The 15,172-nt window shown below is 43.8% G+C and overlaps 2 protein-coding genes across 5 annotated transcripts in view; one reads left to right on the top strand and one right to left on the bottom strand.

Annotated features, from left to right (window-relative positions):
- Positions 1-10,270, top strand: part of kidins220a (kinase D-interacting substrate 220a) — a 45,133-nt gene extending 34,863 nt beyond the window's left edge. Inside the window, exons 25-31 of one of the 4 annotated variants that reach the window (XM_083924092.1) lie at positions 311-522; positions 4,274-4,306; positions 5,578-5,694; positions 5,855-5,953; positions 7,122-7,340; positions 8,112-8,333; positions 8,729-10,270. In XM_083924092.1, the coding sequence (XP_083780218.1) occupies positions 311-522; positions 4,274-4,306; positions 5,578-5,694; positions 5,855-5,953; positions 7,122-7,340; positions 8,112-8,333; positions 8,729-9,625 (1,799 nt within the window). In that variant the 3' untranslated portion in view covers positions 9,626-10,270. Of the gene's footprint in view, positions 1-310; positions 523-1,042; positions 1,220-2,428; positions 2,489-4,273; positions 4,307-5,577; positions 5,695-5,854; positions 5,954-7,121; positions 7,341-8,111; positions 8,334-8,728 lie in introns of those variants that run through there. The other 3 variants (XM_083924091.1, XM_083924093.1, XM_083924094.1) reach the window with 3 other exon arrangements.
- A 1,411-nt stretch (positions 10,271-11,681) lies between these two features.
- Positions 11,682-14,009, bottom strand: id2a (inhibitor of DNA binding 2a). The gene is made up of 3 exons (XM_083924972.1): positions 13,558-14,009; positions 13,189-13,249; positions 11,682-12,310 (listed from the first exon to the last, which is right to left on the bottom strand). Exons 1-2 carry the CDS (start codon positions 13,909-13,911, stop codon positions 13,193-13,195), a joined length of 411 nt encoding a protein of 136 aa, XP_083781098.1. The 5' UTR covers positions 13,912-14,009; the 3' UTR covers positions 11,682-12,310; positions 13,189-13,192.
- Between the last annotated feature and the right edge of the window lie 1,163 nt (positions 14,010-15,172).

The raw sequence follows: 15,172 nt of genomic DNA, 5'->3' as shown, positions 1-15,172 counted from the left end.
CGTTCGTTCTCTCCAGCATTCTGTTGTTTGATTGTCTGTTATTTTGAATTTCGAAGGAGATGTTCTCTACAGTCCCATGAGAATCGTGGAATTTTGCTGTCGTGTACAATTGTTTGATATATGTTTTATTCTATTCGGACAACTGTCTCAACTCTCTTGAAAATGATGAAATGAAGCTAAATTATTGATGCGTGGGTGGATCTGAAGGGTCTTTATAGTCAAAGCCAAGACATGATCATCAGCATCGCAGATAAACACTTCCTTCTCCCTCCCTCTCTTGTCTTTTTCCCCTGGCTCTGTCCTCTCTTAGATGTGCGTGCCGCCAGAGAGCAGATGAGCATGGGAGGAGTGACCTATCCCACGCTGCCCCTTCAAGAGGCAGTGCCCCGTCCTCAGTCAGGTTATGGCCAGCACACTGCCGCCTGCTCCCCGGCGGGCTCCTTCACCGGATCCCTACCTCCTCAGCCCCACAGTGCCTACTTCAGTGGAATGACTGGCCCTCAGCACCCCTTCTACAACCGGGTAAGACACGAAAGGGACTTACTGTATATGTAGATAAACAGTCATGTGCCTGCTACCTGGAATCCAACAGGTGTCCTTATAAATGTAGAAGAGTGAGGAAAATTAGCGTCATGATAATTAAAAAAGAAAAAAAAAGTTATAATAACAGGCCACTATCTATCAGCGACACAAGGAACAGTTCCTGCCACCTGAGTAACCCCCACTGATCCCCACAACCACAAACAACCACACAGTTTTAAATAGGCCCTGGTTGAATTAGCTGCTCAGTCCTCATAATGTAGCGTTGCACTGACCCACTTGGCAGTTACACCTGAATAAATTGTGCATGGTTTTTAAATAACCAGCACTTCACTTTACTGAGAGAGAGAGAGAATGAGCAAGTTAGCAATAGCATCCTTTCCCTGCAGCATTTATTTTTGTGTACCTGACCTCCCTCATATGATTTTTTTTATTTTACTTTTACCTACTCTCCTCTCCCCCATCCTCTTCTCCACATTCCTTCCTTTCCCCTTCATCATAGCCTTATTTCCCCCATCATGTGTATGACCTGCAACGGCCTTACTCCCACCACATCCCCTCATCCTTGCGCCCCTCCATTAAACCACCCGGTCAACCTAAGGATAACACCAATGGAAAAAGTGCTAGATCTATCTGACATGTACCACTGTCTCACTAGATAATTACAGTCACATATACAATGGAGATCAAAATTAGAGAACAAAGTCTTAATACTTGATTCATTGTGAAATACTTTTATTTTTTATTGTTCAGAATTTGATAGAATATCTGCTGTGGCTATACCACTGCTGTACTTATACCACTGCTGTACTAGCATGTTTTTAATAACCAAGGCACTTCAACAAAAACCTTTATTTTGTGAAAAAAAACAGTGAGCAAGATTAGAGAACAGTAACCACTGTGTCAGAAGAGAATTTTTAAACGTGTTTTCTTACAGCTATAGGATTAAAAAATAAATAGGAAGTGTGGAGGCCTTTGCTTTGAATGACTTCAGCACATCTGCGCCCACAGGACATCACTAGTTTCTCACACTGCTCTGGTTTGATCTTAGTCCATTCTTCTTGCAGTCTCTTCCACAGTTCAGTAACTGTAGTGGGTTTCTTAGCCATTACTACTACATCCAGAGCTTCTCTTTGGGGTTCTGACACAATGGTTACTGTTCTCTAATCTTGCTCACTGTTTTTTTTTCACAAAATAAAGGTTTTTGTTAAAGTGCCTTGGTTATTTAAAAAATACACTAGTACAGCAGTGGTATAGCCACAGCGGATATTCTATCAATTTCTGAACAATAAAAAATAACAGTATTTTGGAATAAATCAAGTATTATTACTTTGTTCTCAAATTTTGATCTCCAGTGTATACTAATTGTAGAAGTATTTATATTATGCAACATCACTGTCTCTCAAATAGTTGGTCATGCTCTCATGGCTCTCTGTCTCCTGTTCATTTTCTTTTTAATAGTTACCTAATGTTTCCTAATAGTACCAGTTAAGGGAGATCTTATGCCATTTTTATTGTTAATTATGTAAACTCACAAATCCTATGCTATCAGGTCCATTGTGTCGACCTACAGCATGACTTTCTGACCGTTTCTTTTAAACACCTGTTTTTCTTCAAGTACCTCTTTCCTCCATCCCAATATCTCCCTTTTATCAGTATTATTTCATATGATTTATCTCAACATTTTACCTCCTGATTATTTCAATATCCCCGTTTCCCCGCCCTCTGCCCAACCACTGTCCAGCTCTTGACGCTGGTGGTATTTCTCAGTTTGTGAACCTGGAACAAAGCACTAAAAGATTATTCCGTAAATTGAGTGGTAATGAACTCAATCATCACTTACCTTTCTCTCCATACAATCCTTGTCTCCAATCTGTGCCCATGTCAGGATGTTATTGCAGAGGATGCCAGAGAAGGCCTCCCCTCGTGTGCCTCTGAACCTACCATGGTAACATGTAGTTACAGTTGTGGAACACACATTACAGATATGCAAATATGCAACCAGTCCTTCCATTATCTGCCTGTCGACAAACCTCATTAGTCTTTTCTTGTGTTGCATGCGTAAAAAGCACGCCTATGTGTTTGACAAACTGCTAATTTTGTTGCTGCGGTTTACAAAAGCCGACAGAACAAATATAGACTGTCACATTCGTTGCTCGCTGCAGAATGCTTACATTAAAGACTGCATCTGGTGCAAATATGACTGCCTGCTAACCATTGGATCTGTATTTTGTCACAAGCTTCAGCATATGTAAATACAACATGCTGAATAAAGTTCACTCTGATGCTGGCACAGTATCTATTCCCATTCTCTTATAAATGGCCATAAAAGTGTTGCTAACCCGCTTCAAGAATGCATGGAGTTGCACTGGCAAGAACTGAATCTCTACACCCAGATATTCAAACATTTTTAAGAGAGAGCAACTACTATTAGAACAATTTGATGATAACACTACTCAGGAGATTTCTGCTCCACAAAGCCACTTATCAGGGCGCTGCCAGCCATCATTTAAAGGAGCCGTTTGAAAGATTTAAATATAGATTACTATGTAATATTCCTTCCATTCTCTGTCTGTAATTTTGTGTCTTTGCGTTTTTGCTTCGATCCTCCTCCTTTTCTTTAAACCTTCATCGCTGTCTTGAATTTTTACACCCTTTTTTGTTCCTTATATCTTCCCTTACGCTTTTGTTTCCTTTCCTCCTCAGAATACATTTTTTTCAGTTTCATCCCATTCTGGCTTTTCTCTGTACATTAGCCCATCTTATCCCCTTTTTGGTTCGCACTTCATCTCTTTGTTTAGCCTTCACATGTGTCTGTATTTCTATGATTCTGTGAATGTGGATGTGTGTGCACACTCTCTATTTGTGTGAGTCTTTTGGATATGTAAGCGGGCCTAGCCCAGTGTAATTGCCTAGTTGATATAAGTGTGAGTATGGATTCCTTGGGCTGCAGGGATTATCATCAGAGCAACTGTTGGTGCTGGCAACACACACACACACACACACACACCCACACATACACACTGACAATGAGCCCAGCGCTGGTAGAGCTTATCTCCTTACCAAGACGCTTCCTCCCTCACAGAGCTCTGTTTCCTCTTCCCCATCCTTCTGCCCAGCCCTGAGCTCAGCCCAGCTGTAATTACAGTCTTATCACAGACATACACTGGGAGGGTTCACACAAACACACACAGACACACCCACAGACATTTACGCTTTCTCTCACGTTCTTAGAACACACACTTGCAGTCTGAATCAAGGAGTCGTATTCAAGGCCTTCCCTGAATTGAAACTTCACAGCGAAAGATGTCTCATTTTCTTTCTGGGCCTTTCTCTCTGTCTCTGTCTCGTCCACAGTCCTTTCTGTCGGCAAAGATTATGACTGCAAAAGCCTGCTGACTCCAGCAAAAACAAAATTTCCTTGTGTAATAAATCTACTTCCAATAGCCTCTTCTTTTCAGTCTGCTGTAAAGGAGCCGTCTCCTCTCCTGCTGCGAGACAGATAAATGTCTGTCTGCTCTGATGTCAATGTCTCTCCTGTCCCCTTTGATGATGACTTCAACATGTGTGCTACTGTCTTTCTGCTTGTCCGTCTGTCTTTTCTGTCTTAACTTCTGCCTCTGCATCCTTCCTCCCTCCCTTTTTCACAGGTGCAGCCCCGGTTTCATACTGTTATAAATGTATATTTGTGTCTGACCATTTGTCTGTCTGCTTATTTTGTCTCCTTATCAAGCATTTAAAGTCGCTGCCTTACAAAATAAAGCAGGTATACTTTCAGCTTCATGGCTACTTTAATCTCCGCATCCTACCCTTTATCCCATCTTCCATGTATCTTTACCTCATTTCTAACACACTGGTTTAGTACTACCAAGCATGATTTAGAAAGAAATATAGACTCGTCACTTGGAAGTAAATGCAAAACACAACTTCACGTCCTGTAGTAGTTCAGTAGATTCACTAACATACTGTAGATTCATTCTATAGAGTAAATCCTTTACTGTGTGGACATGAACAGTAGCTCCCTGAGTACCAGTCTTCCTCCCCTTGCCCACCACTACAGAAAATTGGCACCTACTATTGTGTACTATATTGTGTGAGCTGCTTGTTTTTTCTGTCCAACAAACACTCACAGTCCGACTAAGCTCTGCTCTTTTTTCCCTCGAAACCAGAAACAAAGCCGGGGGGCTTAGTCTGAAGCCATGTCTTAATGGTGTTAATAGCCGAGAGGGAGCAGAGATGACGAGGGAGGGAGTCGGAGGAAGAGATGGGGGAGAGAGAAACAGAGTGATGGAAAAGACAGTAAGTCAGTGCAGCAGGCTGAGAGGGAAGGAATGTGAGAGGAATGAAGGAAGGAAGGAAGGAAGGAAAGGAGGGAGGGAAGGAAGGAACAAGAGTGAGGGTTCAAGACAAGTAGAACCAGAGGGAGAGGGGTGAGTGAAGAAAGGGAGGGGAATGGGTGGATGAGGTCTGTTTAGTTTTTGTGCCAGCGGGTGGCATGTTGGCTGTCTGTGAGGCCTTAGACGGCATCAACAAGCCACCGGTATGAGTCACATCAGGCCTTGTAGCTGTGTGGCGGCGGCCGCTTCACTGTGGCTCTGCTCAACAGCGACTCACAGACTTACAGACTCCATCCCTTAAGTGTTGCGCACACACTTTACGTGCTTATATATACACCGAGAAAAAGAATAAGAGCAGGTAACAGTGTATTTAGATAGGTTGGCAGCTGTGCTTACTTTTACACTTACAATGTGTAACTGATAGAGAGAATGACTGTGTGGGATTGTGGTTTTGCACCTCTGTGTGCCTCACAGTAACAGGCCTGCATGTCTCTTTGCCAGGAACTGTTGCTCATTTTGCCCTAATCAATGTGTTAAGAGTGATGAGTCAGTCTAACTGTGTGTGCAAGTTTGCCCTGGTAACCTTAACTAATGAAAACACTGAAAAAGTTGTTTATATTTATATATTGTGTGTGTGCATGTGTGTGTGTGTGTGTGTGTGTGTGTGTGTGTGCGTGTGTGCGTGTGTGTGTGTGTGAAGGTCTCTCCTGCGGTCCTACTGAGCTCTATGAAAACAGATGCAATGTGTGAGCGTCTCAGACAGATGGATGGAATCGACCCCAGCATGCTGCCTCAGTACACCTCTACCATCAAGAAGGTGCGCCTGTCAATAACATTCAAAATTGGATACATTTTTCTGATACCTGATGCCTCCCAATTTGATTGTGTTGTTGTTTTTTTGGCCTGATGCAACTTCACACATGTTAATAAAGTAAATCAGTGGACCAACCAGTCAGCCCCTACCCTGTCCATTGCAGGCTAATATAAATGGTCGAGTGCTGTCTCAGTGCAACCTGGACGAGCTGAAGAAAGAGATGGAGATGAACTTCGGAGACTGGCAGCTCTTCAGGGGAATGGTGAGACTAAGTTTCTCTTCTGGAGATACTTTACTTACGTCACAGCCTGGTTAATGTTGTTGCTATGTAGGGCTGAAACTAATGATTATTTTAACTGTGAATTATTTTCTCAATTAATAGAGCAATTGTTTAATCTATAAATGTCAGAAAATTGTGAACAATGTCGATCAGTGTTTCCCCAAACCCCAAGATGGCGTCCTTGAATGTTTTGGTTTCTCCACAACTCAAATATATTCAGTTTACTGCCGGGGAGGAGTAATGAAATCAGAAAATATTCACATTTAAAAGCTGGAATCAAAATTTCTTTCCTTAAAAATGATAAATGATTATCAAAAACAGTTGCTGATTAATTTAATAGTTGATAACTAACTGATTAAACTTTGAAGCTATGGGCATCTTATGTGTAATATATAATTTTATAAATAGGATTTATTATTGTTTGTTGTTTCATATGAAAAGAAGTAGGCCATCACTAGATAGAAATCATGAAGAAAGCATCAGTCCACCAACAACAACAACAATATCCTCACTGTGATACTTTGCAGATAATCAGTTCTGCCAGGGCCCTTCTGTTGATATATGTCAGCCCTTGTTTATTCCAGCAAGACAGCATCTTTCAATACAACATCTTTTGCTTTGCTGCGAAATTGGGATGGTGATTTTATAATCCGTATTACGAGAATGGCGCTACTCTGTCAGCCAGAAGTCCAGTCGGCTGAGCCGGGGCTGAAATCACTTACACGTGTAGCCGGCTCCACTTCATCAGATGTCTGTCTTTGCTCCTAATACCAAACCGGAGCCCTGGATTGGTCATGTTTTACTGGAGATCCACTGTAGAGCTCATGTGGGAGAAGCAGGAAAGTGCAGTGGCCTTCCAGCTCCGTGCACTTACCAGTGTTGTGTTGCCAGGATGCAGTGAGCACAGACATCTGGTTCAAGATGGCTGACTGATATCTGGGTGAAGGGAGGTTTTGTCGGGGACGAGTGGACAGCTGAATAGCTCCACTTAAGCAACGGCTCCCTCTCACAAGCACGTTTTTGTTGTTGCTGTCTAACATACTTGTTTTGTATGTCACATGCTCAGTCACATGTTGACTATGTGTCCTGAAACAGGTCGAATATCATGTTGATCTGGAATACAATTAGTGAAATATAATGTCTTTCCCAGGTGATGGAACAACGTCATGCTGAAAGCCAAGCTCTGCTTCAGGATGAGTCCCGAGCTGCTAGCGAGCAGGGCAGCAGCGTGCACCACGGGGAGCCCAGCAGACGCTCTGGGGGGACCCAGCATGAAGCGGCGGCCTTCAGCCTCAACCTCAGTTTCGAGGAGCTCAGCGGAGTGGGGTTGGAGGAACCTCCGAGACACAGCAACAACTCACACTGGCCGGTCAGTCTGCCTGTCAGGAGCTTAGAGTTAATGCACCACATCAGCAGATAGGATCAGACTTATGTGAACTGCGTGTATGCGTGTGTATGCACATTATACCCACCAATATAAACATGCGAAGAGATAAGAGGTATTAAAGTTTCTGGTGTGAGAATATGTGTGAGCGTTTTAACACAAATCGCAAATAGGATCGCAAGGTCACACACCCCAAACCATCACATGGCCACAAATCCTCTGCACCGAGCCAGCGTGTTGGTGACCTCACTGGTTTCACGTTAATGTGGCTTTGAATAAGAAGAGAGCATAGAGGAAGCTCATGGTGCTCTTGAACAGGGCGGAATTAAAAATACACATACACACACGCACACGCACACACACACTGCAGAGCGCAAAAAAAGGTGTCAAGGGGCCCCCTGTTTGTTATTTTCACCTTCCCTGTTCCCAATTTGCGAAATCTCTGAGACACGAACGAACACTCACACGTAGACAGCTCCGCTCATATGATCTTACTTTGCGATCTTTTTTCAGATTCTAATCATCCAACACTGAAAAACACACACAGCTTTCATTACCACTCCGCCTGTGGCCTTCGCCAGTAACTTTTGCACTCTATCCAATTGTCATGTTCTGAATATTTAATTGGCTACTAATGCAATTATAGCATTTTTAGTGCTGCATTTTCATATTTATTATATTAATTTGTCAGTTCAGGTTATCAGCCCATAACCACGCAACAGTGTTATTCCAATCCCATTTTTCCTGTTTTGTCAGGTGGCAAATCTCCGCACCTCCAGCATGTCCAGCCTCAACTCTCAAGAATCCTCTAATGACATCTGCAAGCTGACAGACAAGCAGCAGGCTGAGTATCACGATGCCTATAGGGAATACATCTCTCAGATGGCACAGCTGGAGATGTCCGGCGGTGGAGGAAAGAGACCTGTGCAGCCCCACCCTGGACAGTTCCTTCAGGCTGCCAACTCAGACGACAAAGGGGTGGGTGGACAGCCACAAGTACATTGTTGAGTTTTTGCCATTGCCTCACTGACAGTATTAATAGTGTATGATCTCCCACAGCCTGATTACAGTATGGTAACTGTTGTCATTAACTTGTGTAGACGGTCTTTCTGAGCATGTATGTTTGGTCTGTCTTAAACTTGTGTTTTTAAATGTTATATTCATCTGGCTTGTGCAACAGCAAAAGCCTTCTTCTGGCTGGGAAAGGGAAGATCACTGCTTCTTGTGTTTCTTAATTATTGGCTTATAGTCTTTGTTTCTCTTGGCACATAAAGGAGAGACATGAATCCCCTTTTCAGAGGCCTCTTGGCCAATAGCACAAGATACTGTATATATTCATGTGCTTCCCACTGAATCCTGTTCCCTCTCCTCAGGCCAAGGAAGGAGCTGACCAAGACAGCCGCAAGTCCTTTACCAAGAGAGGCTCCAAGACTAGTGATGCCACAGACTTCCCCTCAGGGAGCGATGCCCAGCCTCTAGACCCCATCAGTGAAGAGGATGAGAAGCTGGACCACGGCACATCGTCTAGGGCTTCAGGCTCCGCGAAGAAGGGAGCTAGGTTGTTGTACCACAAGCTGTCCAACGATGAAGACTCCAGCCCAGAAGAGGCAGACACCACTACACCTCTCCTCCACAAAGAGGCTAGAGCCTCCCACAGCAGCTCCCAGCCCACTGGGCTGCTCACAAAGCCTGGCTACCTCACTGAAATCGCCCTGGATAAGAAGGATTCGTCCGACTCAGGGATGCGCTCCAGCGACAGCTCCTCGGACCGCTCACTGGAGGAGGCTGATGGAGATGCTGAGAGGGAGAGGGAAGCACTGAAGCCAAGCCTGATTGAGCTGGAACTGGAGGGCCTGGTGAAGAAGAGAGGCCTCCTTCCTAGCAGCCTGAGTGGTCTGCAGGACACAGCAGTGGCCCGCATGTCCATCTGCTCCGAGGCTCCGTCCGAAGCCAGCCTAATGGCCAGCAGCCCAGATGAGGGATGGCCGTCCAGCGGGGTCGGCAACCTCAACTGCCCCAGCAGCAACAGCACCCTTAACGACAACGCAAACAGCCCTGACGACACCACCAACACTAACACCAACAACAGCCATCAGCAGCCAGGCAACATCACAGGGATGGAGTCCACCACCTCCTCCTCAAGCATCGTCTCGCCAGCTGTCATCATCACCCCCGGCAGCAGTAGAACTGCCAACACCACCACTGCCGCCATCCACAACCAGAACCTGCGCACCATCAGCCTGGGAGATGAGACGGAGAGTGTCCTCTGAGAAGCTGGTCGTTATTGTGACAGGGATCACGTGGACTGTTGCAGACATTATTATACTGTTGGTGTTGTGACGTGTACCAAAGAATTAGAGTAGATATGTGGTCTACTGTTAGGATGGAAAAGTAGGAAGTGTTACTGTGAAACTGAGTAGTGCAGTCAAAATATTTAATTAGTTTGATGGTAAAAAAAGAAAAAATGTATTTAAAAAATTACAAATCCAAAGAATCATTCATAATTACAATTAGCAGTTAGTGATAACAAAATATGCTACAGTCAGGTCAAATTGGGATTTCTTTAACGCTCCCGTGCCTTTGGATCATTTCAGTGTGGTTTCTGTCTCATGTGAATGTGGTACTGTTATGGAAATAATGTCTAGTGATGAAATGTTACATGTTGTGGACATCATACTGTATGTTATAGAAACAGAAGTGTTTTTCAAATGTTGTGTCGGAAGCGTTTTGTGTGGTGCTGTTTGGTAGTTAGAATATTTTAGAATATAGATGGCAGTGTAGACAGTGTTGCAGCGTGTTGTTGGCGGTTTCTGTGTTGGAAGAAGTGCATGCAGGGATCTCCAAAGTGATGATTGTTTGTTTTCCAAAGTTCATTGTGAAATGGTGTTCTGTGAATCAATAAACATTTCTGCTGTGTGGACCCTTGAAAGGAACCTCAACTTGATATTTTCTGTACTTCACTTGCAGGTAAATCAGCTGTTTGTAGAGTGAAACCCAATCCTTTCTAAGGCCGTTTAGAACAGACATGTAAGGGGAGAGGGCGTCACTGACAGGATGTATATTGACCGATAGATGGCGCGCTCTCCATACGAACGTGCTGCAGGCTGGTGTCACGGCCGTCAGTGTTATAAACTACTGAGGGTAACGACTTCAGCTCAGGGACTCTCAGCGTGGGGTGCGTGGACCTACATTGGTCCTCTGAGGACTTTTTAAAGGTACTTGAACATTTAACTGTAAAACATTCTTAATTTATATACAAACAACGTTTGGATTTGTGTTTAGTGTTGTATTCGTGTAAAGATTGAGTTTTTTTCCACAGCTTTTACACGAAAAGACCCCCTAAAGTGGTCCCTGGGGTAGCTACAATCATAAAATGTCTTAGTTGGCGGGTCTGTGCTGTGAAAATATTTGAGGAGCCATGATTGACAGTTGGGTTTTCACTACAGGATTAAAGTAGCCTTTCTTACCACTGTCATCTAAACCTTTGTTACCCACCTTTACAGCTCAGTGTGCTACATAGAAAAACTGCCCTAAGGGACATTTAAGACCAGTTAATCTGTCACCCCCTGGGATATGTGTTTAGACGTTGAATTATCCAAGCAGTACATCTCACCATCTCTCGTTCCAATGTTCATATAACCTGCTCTTTGTTTGTTTTCTACACTGGCAACAAGCACCGTACGTTAACTGTGACAAGGTGCTCTCACTACTATTTCATCTGGCTGATAGTCAAAAACATTGGACACCAGTGCAAAAGAAAAAGGTAAGCAACACAGGCTCAACCAAATAACTGTTTAAACCTAAGAAATCATCTACTGAAGTAACATTTGGCTACTTTTGGAATCAGTAACGCATCACGGCCCTGTTTCACCCCGAGTTAAATTTCCATAAATTTCCCAGTTTTGTTTTAAAACAACAGCCCAAAGCCCAGTGCTTTAATGGCTCAGCCTGTCACGCTAAACTATTTAATCCTATTTACTCTACATAGCATGTGAGAAAGTAAAAGTGCAGTCAGAGCGCCTTGAAGCTTTTATGCAACTGTGCCTCCGGGTCGTGTATGCCTCGAGGGAAGTGATGACGCTGTGTTCTAGGCTGTTATAGGTCACATACTGCAGGTCTGATAAGGACACTTTGTTGTGGGATCCGTTTTTGAAGTGTGTCAGATGTTCACTATAAGCCACATACAGCACGGCCATATACTTCTACAGACAGTCAGCCTGGACGCACAGCTGGGATACGGGTTTTACGCACCGGTTTGACAGCTTGACACCAACATTTAATTATCAAGTGTCCCTCCCCCCAAAATAAAAACATGTTCAAGTTGCGTTTTTGATTTATTTTTGTATAAAAAAGGTACAATTTACATTACTTTTATAAAAAGTTTCAGCATAATTAAGTACAACATTACACTTTTGCAGAAGTTTCAAATTCCTGCAACTTTACAAGATAAACTCCCGATAAGAGTTCACATGGTTTCATTCTTTCATTTAATTTTTTTTAAATAACGTCCAGTCCTTCATGTGCCAACAAATTCTGACAAGACAAGACTAAACTTTTTACAGTAACTAACCAAGATGTCTTTTCTATTCACGTTCCCACCTCCGCAAAAAAGCGAAGACTTCAACAAGGAGAGAGGGACAGGGGTGAAATAATCCTTGTGACAATAATCTCGTTTTTCCTCCCACTGTCGGGAATATAGCGCGCCTTCCATTTCCAGAAAGGACCCACGACCCACAAATAAAAAAAGTCTTAAGTTAAATAATAATGAAGTGTCCAAACAGAAAACACATCACATAAGATTGTCCCATAATAAGCAAAAGTCTCTTGATTTCAGCGTTAGAAGAAAAAGAAAAAAATCCAGGCCTGGAGGACAGAGGTTGGAGGGGAGGGGGGGAAGTCCTGCTCCCCAGGTCCTGTGTGTGTGTGTGTGTGTGTTTTGTGTCTTGACCAAACACCTGCAAAAGATTGAGAAAGAGAGGCGTGTTTAGAAAATGCAAACAGGGCAGAGATCCGGACAGACTGGCGCCAGGGAGGAAGCCGCAGTTTTTAACATTTAACCAAACACTCCCAATACTAAGCAAACCCTGCGCTCCAGATGTACACAGGGAGAGAGAGTGAGTGAGAGAGAGAGAGAGAGAGAGAGAGAAAAGGGGGGGCGCACACACTTCTCGCACAACTTCAGCCTACAATCTGGGGAAGAATCAGCGTAATTGCAGCTCAGCTGGCGCCTACCCACTTCTTGTACCAATTATGTGCAGACATCGTAGTAGCAGTAATCCAAACAGCCATTATTTTCCTGTTGCAGATGCTCTTCATTATAGTCACAAGAGGGTATAATACAACCCTGACGACTGCTACTTATATACAGTAACCCGAGCAGCCTGGAGCGAATACCTTCCATTTCATTCCACTAAACTCAAATGCAAAATACGTGCCAGCAAAAATGTCTTAAGACACAGCAGATGTGTCAGAATTACTCGATTAATCGGAGTCACCTTACTACAGTCCCGAATGAGCCCCGTAGTGTGATCTTTTTGTCTGGGGAGGTACGGCTCCGCTACAATGATTAAAATAATCACAATTTGGATTCAAGTCAAGCCAAACTGTCCGCACCTTCTCATAACTGACGCCCCAGTGATGCGGCGCATTCTCATGCAAAACATATTGGGGCCATTACAGCAACGTGAGACGTCAACCACATTAGCAGGGAACAAATGGATTGGTAAATGGTAATTCTAGTCCATTCTGCTCCAGCAGACTGGGAGACAGGCTGTAGCGGAGCCTAAAAGCCCTGGACAGAATGCAGCAGCAGACATGAGGACAGCCTACTTACCGCTTTAACGATGCAGAGTCCGGCTGTCATCTGTCATCAGCTCTGATGGCAACTCCGGGGACTGAAAACAAACAAACAAACAAACAAACAGTCCAAATGTTAATTCTTTACCCAGCATCCGATCGATGTGTGTGTCGTTGCACAGTGTTATATATGGGTCAGATATTGCCTTTATCTCAGTCTGTACAAAAGAAAAAAAACATGCCATTTTCTTTTCCAACAAGCCATTTTGTGCGTGTTACGCATAGGCTACAAAGGCGCACTGGCTATGCGCACAAATTAAAATCCTATATATATATATTTATATATAAATATAAATCTTCCACAACCCACCAGGCTTCCTTATTAGAAATATCGTAGTATAATTACCTGTAATGACAAGATGCTGATATCTGTGTTGAGGGTGGTCAGAGGGGTCCTGGATGGAGCCTGCCCCGGCCGCGCAGGGTGATGCAGGCTGGTTAGTGCGACACTGGAGTCCAGCGCAATCTGCAGGTCGAGGATGTAGTCGATGACATGCTGCAGGATTTCCATCTTGCTGACGTTCTTGTTCTGCGGGATGCTGGGCACCAGCTCCTTCAGCTTGGAGTAGCAGTCGTTCATGTTGTACAGCAGGCTGAGCGGGTCATCCACCGGGGTCTTGCTCCGAGAGATTCCCAAGGAGTGCTCTGATAAATTCGCGTTGTTTTTCCGGAAGGACCGTACTGGGCTTATTGCTTTCATTTTTGTCAGCGTTAAATTAGGCGAGAGGGTTCGTGTGTGTCGATATCTTGCTTCTTTAAGGGTCCTGGGTTTTTGTTGAGTTTTTTTTTTTGCCAGACGATCAGCGATCAGACTGGATTACCAAGCTGTCAGTGTGGTTTATATAGGCAGCAGGCTGGGCATGCGACACGGGCGGGTCAAATGCACCAGTTGGTCAGGCACACTGTGTCACTCAGCGCCTTTTAGCTCTACTATTGGCTCTTTGTATACAAATCCCTCCCCTTCTCCGCCGCGTTACCAGTGGCAATGCATGTTGGAGGCGGAACCCAGAGGGCGCTTCAGCAGCTCCGGTGGGCAATTTGGAAAATTAAGCCCTTACCTGTTTCTGATCAAGAAAATTAATGATTCGCATGGCTTTCAATTGACTAAGGTGTCAGCACACGCAAATACCTCTACCTACACGATTTAAATGTGTCGTTTTGTGGTAAAAATGCAAGCAGAAATGCATTTGGGGGAAACTGTATTTACATTTATTATTCAGAATACAATTAATGGGGACAATGCAAGAGTTTATGTCTGATAACTTATCCTTCAAGCAGAACGACTTTATATTCTCGGCCATTTTTTTCTACATTTAGTTGCCATGTGCAGGTTTGGAGGTGTGGAGCGGTGATGATGGGTATCATATCAGGCGCGTCTGATGATGCTTAATTCACCCCAGCCCGGACCGGTGTGTGGTTTCTGGGACTGAATAACAAACAGAGTGAAATGTTTGAAACAGCTTCCACCAATAAACTGGTTAGACCAGCGATACAAACCAAAATACTCTTGGAGTGTTTTTACGCATGAGAAAATCAGGTTTGGGGATCTATGTGAGCTCATGTGGTAATGCTTGTCCGAAATATATTATTTAGTCATTTGACATACTTTGGGATCCATTATTCTTTAGCCACCGTTACCAGCATTGTGTGAGCTTTACCACAGTAAAGCCATCTTAGGTGCGATCTATGAAAAATGTCGATGGTGCACACAGAACCGATCACGTATAATAAGGAGTTGACGGACAACTTTAATGCGTTGTTGTTGTTTTACAGTTCACACATCTGCCAATAGAGGTGTGTAGTTTCACCCACGGAGCCACTGTACCATTGTGTGTTTTTAATTGGCTGTGCGTATCTAAATGCATCCGTTAAGGTCCCGTGCACTTCAGTGTTAATTGTCACCTGAGTATGTTGTGTGTCAAAGTTAATTTAGTCATGGCTTACAAATGTGACTTTCATAT

Source organism: Echiichthys vipera, assembly GCF_963691815.1.
Source record: "Echiichthys vipera genome assembly, chromosome: 12".
NCBI classification, from domain to species: domain Eukaryota; kingdom Metazoa; phylum Chordata; class Actinopteri; order Perciformes; family Trachinidae; genus Echiichthys; species Echiichthys vipera.
The sequence above is the reverse complement of the archived record's forward strand: the minus strand, read 5'-3'. Positions and strand labels throughout refer to the sequence as shown.

Bases quoted from the DNA above. Each gene is read 5' to 3' on its own strand.
- id2a (XM_083924972.1), bottom strand. From the start codon at position 13,911: ATGAAAGCAATAAGCCCAGTACGGTCCTTCCGGAAAAACAACGCGAAT. The intron at 13,250-13,557 runs GTAATTATACTA...GTTTGTTTTCAG, and splicing joins TCAGCATCTTGTCATTACAG to TCCCCGGAGTTGCCATCAGA.